The sequence below is a fragment of the Paramisgurnus dabryanus genome, chromosome 18, assembly GCF_030506205.2.
Source record: "Paramisgurnus dabryanus chromosome 18, PD_genome_1.1, whole genome shotgun sequence".
Classification (NCBI taxonomy): domain Eukaryota; kingdom Metazoa; phylum Chordata; class Actinopteri; order Cypriniformes; family Cobitidae; genus Paramisgurnus; species Paramisgurnus dabryanus.
The window spans coordinates 37,393,590-37,403,150 of record NC_133354.1 but is presented as its reverse complement, the minus strand read 5'-3'; the positions used below and the strand labels follow the sequence as shown (position 1 = coordinate 37,403,150).

Below are 9,561 nucleotides of genomic sequence, written 5' to 3'. Positions count from 1 at the left end.
ATAGATTAAAATTTAACACTGTCACAGTACGTCGGACAAAACCACACTACGTCGGGATTCTGTGTTATATTTTAAAACTATCTAGCCACAGTACTTCGGGCTTACAACACTATATACCACGTTTAAAACTCTGCTACAGTACGTCGAGCAAAACCACACTGCTTCGGGTTTTTAGTTTTAAACTTCACAGAGCCACCATGCGTCGGGCTCTCACTAGTTTCAGTTACTTTAGAAACTCTTTTGTTATAATTCTGCCACCACACTACGCCGGGTTGATTCAGTTACTTTAGAATCTTAACAGAAATTATAACAACACAACACCACGTTTCAGTTACTTTAGAAACACACCAACTTAAACACTTTGCTTCAATTACGTTAGAAACAAAAATTCCAATACAACTCTGCCACCACACTGCGCCGGGTTAATTCAGTTTCATTAGAATCTCAAACAGAATTGTAAAGAATAGGCTTAAGAACTCCTCCTGCTAAATTAAACAAACTAAATTCCTTCCTCTCCTTACAATTTTCTTTTCTAGATTTTTTTAAACAAGGGGGTTCCCTAAAACAAAAACAGCATTAAAGAAGAAAAGTCCGTCTTTCTTACCTTTCCCCGCTTTTTTTTCGGAAATCCCTCGCTGGCTGGCTCGCCAATTGTAAGAAAAAATGATGACGTTGAAGGTCTTAATCAAAAAGTAGTTTATTCAATCAAAGCAGTAGCAAAGTACATGAAGCACTCTGGGTTCATCGGAGTTGGAGTGAACCGTGAGCAAAGTCAGTCTTAACACTTTATAGTTTCAAACCTGTTTTCCCACCCCTAATGCTAATGAAGTATCCCTTTAAATGTAAATTAAGACTAATACTACAAATGACCCCTATATCTCCTACTGTGCCTAAAAGGGTCCTGGGATTTGTATGATCAAGCTATCTTAGTACCCAACTGTGTGCTCAACCAAGTGATCAGATAATGTTTAGATGGATGTCTTCTATTATCATGAACCCTCTTTGACCTGTGTTGGTTCAAGAAGTCTCACATTTGCTCCCATACTACTATTAAGAAAGTATTACTTCAGGTTATATTATTGTATTGCTTGAACTGAGATTACCATTTATGATTATCAAGCCTTTTGGAGGGATGAGCTTTATTCAACAGCTAAATTGAAGTGGAATCTTTGTCAAGGCTGACTATAAATTCTTACAATAGTCAGACTATATCAAAAGTAAGACTATTGGTCAGATTTCTAGAGAGTATAGCACTACCTTCCGGAGACGGATGGAGGCCATCTCTCTTTAGCAGGTCAGGTCTTCCCCGGAAATGCTTCCAATTGTCTATAAACCCTACGTTATGCTGAGGGCACCACTTTGACATCCAGCCATGAAGAGACACTAATCTACTGTAAGTTTCATCCCCCCGGTAGGCGGGGAGGGGACCAGAGCAAATTACATTGTCTGACATTGTTTTTGCAATTTCACACACCTCTTTAATAGTATCTTTGGTGATCTCCGACTGGCGGAGTCTGGTGTCATTCGTGCCGGCGTGAATAACAATCTTAGAAAACTTACGTTTAGCATTAGCCAGCACTTTTAATTTGGATCTAATGTCAGACGCTCTGGCTCCCGGTATACAATCGACTATGGTGGCTGGTGCCTCAATGTCAACGTTCCTGAGTATAGAATCTCCAATAACCAGGGCACTTTTAACAGACGTCTCAGCCGGTGTATTGCTGAGTGGAGAAAATCTGTTTGATATTAAAACAGGAGCGTGATTTGGGTGCCGAATGTGACTATGCCGCCTGACAGTCACCCAGTTAGTCAGCCGCCTTGACTCTGAAGTCGGAACCGAGCCATGTGTATTACGCTTAACACTAGGCGCACCCGAAACAGTGTTTGTAACATTAACATTAGCGGTCTTACTGTCCTCAACTAACGTTCGGATGCGCGCTTCAAGTTCAGCAACCTTCTCCGTCAGCCTTACTACTTCAATACACTTAGCACATGAAAACCCCTCTATGCTGACGGAAGAAGCTAAACTGTACATGTGGCAAGTAGTGCAGGTTACAATGACAAGCGGAGTCTTACCGTTTTCATGCTGGGCGATGGCGTCTCCGTTCGCCTGAACGCGGTCCGTGAAGCTGCATCGCGACGGGTGCTGGCTCGCAGTACGCCTCGGCCGCCTACGAGTGTCTGTGGTCAAGGTGATGTGAGGCATGCTGACTCTGCGAAGGCCGGGCAGCACCTCCTTCACAGCTTCCCGATCTGGTGTGGACAGATCAGAAAAGCATACCTCGGATGAATCCGCCATTAGATCGCCAAAGAAGGCCGGTTTAAGTAAACAGACGGTAAGAAATGCTAGAGGGCTATATGCTAAAACTGGGTGTTACTAGTGATAAAATCGTTTCGCTTAGTAATACAATTCAGTAATCGTCAAGGTAAAGTATTCCTAAGATAAACTAATAAGTTATATTATATAGATAGGAATAAGATAGTGAAAAAATAGGATTTAGCTGATAAGCTCAACGGAGCTTCGGGCTTGCGACTCCTCTCTTCGTCTTTCTCTCAGCGTCTCTCTCTGATGACGTCCAGCACACGTCCAGGATGACGTCCATAGATTATAAAACTATTTCATTTTTTAACATTATTTTACTATAGTAAACTTTATTATAAAAGACTGTTACATACTATATTACTGTGCAAACTATATGGAAACACCAAATGTAGCACAAAGAAAGTATTAATTGAAATGAATGTTCTACATTATTTCACTATGGTAAACTTTTTTATGAAAGACTGCTTACTTATAAGTGCTATGTTTTTACTTATTAGGTTTAAGGAGAATGTAACAGGTTCCAGGGCCTCTTACCTGCGTGATTCATCATCCAGGTTTTGCACAAATTGTCTAAATCCCTACACACAGAACATTTATTGTACCGACTATAAGCCTTTGAGGCGCAGGACTAGAGTAAGTTTTATTACATTTTTAAACCAATAACACTAAAGTATCATTATAGTAACAAAGTACCCAAAAGAACAAAAGATGTAACTTTAAAGAAAATATAAAAGTCAGTCAAAAGTTTTATTTAATTATTACAAATATATATCCAAGAGAGAATCTAGGAGCGCTTCTTGCTGAAAGGACCACTTTGTGTGTCCCAGAAGGTGCTCTTGGTTGGGTTAGAACTAATATCTGATTAATCAGAATCCAAGGCACTACTTCCAGTTCAAAAATATATAAAAAGCCTTTATTCAAAACATGGCTTACTTGAAAAACATTAAAAATGATGACTAAAACACTGCACACTGATGCATTTCGGCCATCAAGCCTTCCTCAGAGTGTGTCAGGTACAAAATTAGTCACAGGTGAACATGTAATCAATTGCTCAGTAGGAATGGGAGAAACCAAAAATACCATTACAGGGGGACCAATAATGTCATAGACCATTACAAAGTATAGTCAATAATCACACATCATAATTATATACATTTTACAAATATGAAGTTAGATCCAATTCTTCATTCAAACCAGGAAAAATAGTAGCTTTTAGCTGAAAAATCCAAAAGGCTTCCCTTTGTAGAAGTCTTTGTAATCGATCTCCCTTTCTGATAGATCCAGTCACAATTTCCAAACCAATAATTCTTAAGGTAGAAGGATTAGAGTCATGTGTAGATGCATAGTGTACTGCCATGGGGTAATCTTTGTTTTTTGTGCGGATTGCATTTTTGTGATCCCATAGTCTATCTTGCAGTCTACGTTTAGTCTGTCCCACATAAAAACAGTTACAAGGACATTGAAGCCTATAAATTACATGTGTACTTTTACAATTGATAAAAGATCTGATTAAGTAAGTTTTGTTTGTGCACAAATCTGCAAATGACTTTGTTTGAATTACATTCTCACAGTGATTGCAGTGTCCACACTTAAACATCCCTTGTATTCCTCTGTCCAACCACGTTGTCCGTTTAATAGAAGGTAGGTAACTTCTCACAACTTTGTCTTTGATTGTAGGAGCTTTTTTGTAGCTCACTATTGGAGGTAGTGCATTCCACTGGGTCAATTTCAGCGATTGAGACGGATTTGTGATCAGGATTCAGACTTTAATCGTCTGGCTATGGACATGAAATATCGGTTTAAACAGAGAGGTTATCAAAGAAAAGTGGTCGATCAGGCTTTAAATAAAGTGACACCATTACAACAGGATGATCTACTCAGAAAGAAAAGTAAGAAGAACAGCTCCACTCGACCGTATTTTGTTATGGAATTCAGCACTGTCTCGCATAAGATTAAGCATATAATAAAGAGGAACTGGGGAATTATCCAAAGTGATCCAAGTTTGTGTGAGATCTTCCAGGAACCTCCAATAGTGAGCTACAAAAAAGCTCCTACAATCAAAGACAAAGTTGTGAGAAGTTACCTACCTTCTATTAAACGGACAACGTGGTTGGACAGAGGAATACAAGGGATGTTTAAGTGTGGACACTGCAATCACTGTGAGAATGTAATTCAAACAAAGTCATTTGCAGATTTGTGCACAAACAAAACTTACTTAATCAGATCTTTTATCAATTGTAAAAGTACACATGTAATTTATAGGCTTCAATGTCCTTGTAACTGTTTTTATGTGGGACAGACTAAACGTAGACTGCAAGATAGACTATGGGATCACAAAAATGCAATCCGCACAAAAAACAAAGATTACCCCATGGCAGTACACTATGCATCTACACATGACTCTAATCCTTCTACCTTAAGAATTATTGGTTTGGAAATTGTGACTGGATCTATCAGAAAGGGAGATCGATTACAAAGACTTCTACAAAGGGAAGCCTTTTGGATTTTTCAGCTAAAAGCTACTATTTTTCCTGGTTTGAATGAAGAATTGGATCTAACTTCATATTTGTAAAATGTATATAATTATGATGTGTGATTATTGACTATACTTTGTAATGGTCTATGACATTATTGGTCCCCCTGTAATGGTATTTTTGGTTTCTCCCATTCCTACTGAGCAATTGATTACATGTTCACCTGTGACTAATTTTGTACCTGACACACTCTGAGGAAGGCTTGATGGCCGAAATGCATCAGTGTGCAGTGTTTTAGTCATCATTTTTAATGTTTTTCAAGTAAGCCATGTTTTGAATAAAGGCTTTTTATATATTTTTGAACTGGAAGTAGTGCCTTGGATTCTGATTAATCAGATATTACAAATATATATTTAAATGTTAAACAATATATAAATAAACATACTTTAGTAACCATATTGTGCTCTTGTTTCAAAAATTGTTCAATTCATTTCTTACAGCTATCTATTCAGATAAATGGCATATCAAAGCTTTGTCAGCTGGTGGTATTTAAGACGACACTATAAGGTTATCATCCTGTCGTGTGTTGTTCTCCAGATACGCTTGGAGCTTCCTGATCAGATCGGTCACAATTTTGGCTTTCGACGACCCCTGCACTGAAGATGGCATGCAATCACGTCCTCCTTTGAAGGTCTCTCAAACTGTGATGCCAGGTCCATTGGAATCGGGGTTTCCTTCAGCTTACCTTCAAATACCTCATCAAACACAAGCCTGATCACATCATCCACATAACTGTAGAAATATTGCAGTCAATAAATCTTTTGTTTTGATCATTTATTTCCCTGCTTCATACATTACGTTTTTAATTATGAATGTATTTGAAATAAAACATTACTGCTTACGGTATGTCACTTGTGTGTTTTGGGAACATAGCCTTGTACTTTCCCTCTCCTGCTTTTGTTACGGCTTGGTGACATTGTAATGGATGGCTGCAAGGTACAAATACCTGTAAAATATAAACAAGCAATTAATTTATTGTAAAAGTAAATACTACTTTATTTAACACAGTTACTAAAATACTTAAATACCTGCACAGCATTCCAATAAATGAGAAAATCAAATTTTTTTTGCTGCAAATCTGAAATCTCAGGCTACGGACGGCAAAGGCATCCACTGATGATGGTGATGGAAACATTGTGAAACGATGCTACTGTCTGGGTTCCTATTATTATGCAGAGAAAAAAAAACTTTATCATCATCAGTTATACATCTAAGACTGGTAGTGGTTTCACTAGCTAAATACATCATATGTGTTACACACCTTTGCTCCTCATATGCCAGTCTGACTCCTTGTACTGTGTGTTATGATGTTGCATGTTTGCATACAGTGTAGAAGGATGTGTCCAGCTGCGAATCTAGGATATAGACAAATAAAACAAACATGTATTCAGTCAAAAATACATATTATAACAATAGAGTACAACGACTATAACTCGTTAGACTATTCATTAAAACGTTAATGTATTACATATTACATGGCCCAACATTAGCAACACACATTACGTGTTTACTTCGTTTCAAAATCTAAGAAAGCTTCAAGTAAATACAACAGTAAAATACATATAACTTTAAACAAATCATCTGTACTTAGAGTTTCTTGAGTTTGATCATGAGAACAAATTTTACTGGTAACAGTTTAGCTGGCATTTGTATTTGTATTTAGCTTAGCAACTTAGCAAGTTTGTAAACATGTCTAAACCAACATCAATAAAAAAAACGATAGTCTGCATAATTCAACATACACGTGTGTAAATATGGTACGTTGTTTATGAAATACAGTATTACAACACAAAACAATTAGCTTGCAAGCTTAGCTCTACGCACATAATGTTAAGCTCCGGTTACCGGTTATGTAACGTACAGTAAAAGGCAAATAATAAACGTGAATACTTACAGCCTGTGATCCAGAAGTGCACAGTAATCCAACTTTCAGGAGGAGACGTCCAGCTTCGGTTCATGAGAAGCAGTTATTGTGAAAACTCCGTGAACAACTACTGATTGGATTTTTCCGGAACCGTATTAAACATGATGTCCTCTGTGTAAGTCCATAAAGTGATATTTTGCCCTTGCTTCTAAAGAGACAGCGTCTACTCGAGAGATTTAATCGCTTAAACAATGAAACAAGAGCTTACAAACAGGGTCAAAGCAGGGACTCCCAACCTTCGCCATTTTATCTCTCTTCTAACTCAGCGCTCTCCACCCCCGTCTTTGAGGGCGTACCCAAGCAAAGCAGAGAGGGCTGAACTATGATAATGTTGGTCTTATCTACGTCACTAATCCCAGGAAGTAAACTGTTGCCTACAATCCGAGTGTTTTTTGTAGTCCTCGAACGTTAGAGACGATAACTCGAGTCATCGTTTTCTTTGAGGTATGTACTTTTTGAATATCGTTAGCATGTACTAATGCACACTAACACACAAAAGGATGTTTAAAAACGTGTATCCCATAATAGGTGCTCTTTAAAAGATGTTTTTAAAGAAATCTTTGAAAGGGAAGAAATTTATGAAAGAATGCGGATTGGATTAATGAAACTCATTTACAAAAAGAAAGGTGAAAAGACAGATTTAAAGAATTATAGACCCATATCAATGTTGAACACAGACTTAAAAATAATTGCAAAGGTTTTAGCTAACAGATTGAAAGAAATAATGCCAAAAATAATAACTACAAACCAGGCTTATGCTGTTAAGGGAAGAGATATTGCGGATGTGACGATGAGTATAAGGGACACTATTTGGTATATGACAAAAGAAAAACAAGAAGGATATGTGTTTAGTCTGGATTTTGAAAAGGCATTTGATAGGGTGGAACATGTGTTCTTATTTGATGTTTTAAAGAGTTTTGGTTTTGGAGAGAATTTTATCAAATGGATCAAGATTTTATATAAGGGTGCTCTGGCTAAAGTTAAATGTAATGTTTTTTTATCGAATGCTTTTAATGTTACAAGATCAGTGAGGCAGGGTTGTCCACTCTCTGCCTTACTATATTCTTTACTATCTGAACCATTAGGACTAGCAATTAAAGAAAACAAGAAGATAATGGGGATTGAAAGTGAGAAAAGTAAAGTGTTTCAGTATGCTGACGATACCACAATAATTGTAAAGGGGAAGGAAAGTGTCAAAGAAGTTATGAATGTTGTTAATGAATTTTGTAAGGGTTCAGGAAGTAAAGTGAACGAGGACAAAACTGTTTACATGAAATTTGGTAATGCTGCTAGTCTGGAAGATTGCTTTAAATTCAAAGAAGTGGAAGAAATGAAAATTTTAGGAATTCTAATGGGTAAAGATGAGAAGAAAACAAGAGATGATGTATGGAATAATCTGATTATTGACATTGAGAGAAAACTGAATTTTTGGAAACTAAGGAATTTAAGTTTAAAAGGAAAAGTGTTGGTTTTAAATGTTTTAATGGTTTCTAAATTATGGTACGTTTTATATTTAACTGAAATGCCTATGTGGACAGAAAAGAGGTTGAAGGAATATTTTTTAAACTTCTTATGGAATGGGAAACCCCCCAGAATAGCACATAATACGATTTTAGGAGATATAGAGAGGGGTGGGCTGGGATTAATGGACATAGAGCAGAGAAAAAATAGTCTGAGAGTGAAAGTGATCAAAAAATACCTGCAAGAAGAGAATAATGCTGAGTGGAAAAAAACAATGAAATATTTTTTAAACAGATGTGGGAATTTTAACATGGGGGATGACATTTTATGGATGAAGACAAAACTGTGGATGATGGAAAAACTGCCTGGATTTTATAGAGAGCTTTTAAGTGCATGGGGGAACTTTTTACCAAAAGTTGATTTTAACCCCAGGGGGAGAGAAAACATTTTAAATCAACCTCTTTTTTTAAATCACAACATTTTAAAGCAGGACAAAGTGTTTTATTATAAGAAGTGGATGGAGGTGGGAATAACAAGAGTCAGAGACATTTTATATGAAGTGAAAGAAGGATTTTTACCCGTACAATGTATTTTTGACACAATGGATGAGGCAAAGGAAGAATACAGCAAAAAGGGATTTTAAATGCATATGAAATGATTAAACAAGCAATACCTGAAGAATGGCTGGAAAAAGTGGAAAATAGAGAAAATGAAAGGGAGGAGAAAGAAATAAGAGTAAATTTGGATGACAAAGTGTGTGACTTTAAGGAATGTACAATTAAGATGTTTTATTGTGTTTTTAGAGACTGTTTTTAAAGAGCCAATTGTGACTGATTTCTGGACACAAAAATTTGTAAATTTAAAACCTGAAGAAATGTGGAAAAATATGAAAGGAAAATGTGTAGCAACAAGTCTAGAATCAGAAGAGTACATGATAAGACACAAAGTGGTGTTTACTGATTTGATTTTAAACAAGATAAGAATGGAACCTAGTGCAATGTGCAAAGTGTGTAATGAAAAGGAAGAAGGGATTTTACATTTGTTTTTATACTGCAAAGAGTTGGAAAGTTTTTTAAGCAAATGTAAGGATGTGGTCAAAGCTCTTGAAGAGCGATGGAATGAAAATGAATTGGACTGGAATCAAATGTGACCAGTCACGGAAAGTAGGGACACAAGTCGGATCTGGGCATTTTGAGTTATTCCGAGATTCTGAAAGTGCAGTTTCTAAGCTTTCCAACGATGTGTAACACATGGAAATCTGATAAGATTTGGAGAAGTTGTGGCCATTTGAATATAGGAACTCAGAAATACTCAAACCG

The 9,561-nt window shown here is 36.8% G+C and overlaps 1 protein-coding gene across 4 annotated transcripts; it reads right to left on the bottom strand.

The window, feature by feature from the left end:
• Positions 1–620: 620 nt before the first annotated feature.
• On the bottom strand, positions 621–6,918 carry LOC135752946 (uncharacterized). Of its 4 annotated transcripts, XR_012335382.1 has the most exons (5): positions 6,752–6,918; positions 6,119–6,212; positions 5,886–6,019; positions 5,700–5,803; positions 5,328–5,589 (listed from the first exon to the last, which is right to left on the bottom strand). XR_012335382.1 is itself a non-coding variant. In XM_065271246.2 (3 exons), the coding sequence occupies exons 2-3, from the start codon at positions 6,171–6,173 to the stop codon at positions 1,202–1,204; spliced, it is 1,107 nt and encodes a 368-aa protein (XP_065127318.1). In that variant the 5' UTR covers positions 6,174–6,212; positions 6,752–6,918; the 3' UTR covers positions 621–1,201. The 4 variants fall into 4 exon arrangements, 2 of the variants coding, with proteins under 2 accessions (XP_065127318.1, XP_065127320.1); XR_010533397.2 differs by lacking the exon at positions 6,752–6,918 and having other exon boundaries at positions 5,329–5,589; positions 6,119–6,574; XM_065271246.2 differs by lacking the exons at positions 5,328–5,589; positions 5,700–5,803; positions 5,886–6,019 and adding an exon at positions 621–2,253.
• Positions 6,919–9,561: the final 2,643 nt, after the last annotated feature.

Bases quoted from the DNA above. Each gene is read 5' to 3' on its own strand.
- LOC135752946 (XM_065271246.2), bottom strand. From the start codon at position 6,173: ATGCAACATCATAACACACAGTACAAGGAGTCAGACTGGCATATGAGG. The intron at 2,254-6,118 runs GTGTGTAACACA...TGTCCACACCAG, and splicing joins CTGGCATATGAGGAGCAAAG to ATCGGGAAGCTGTGAAGGAG.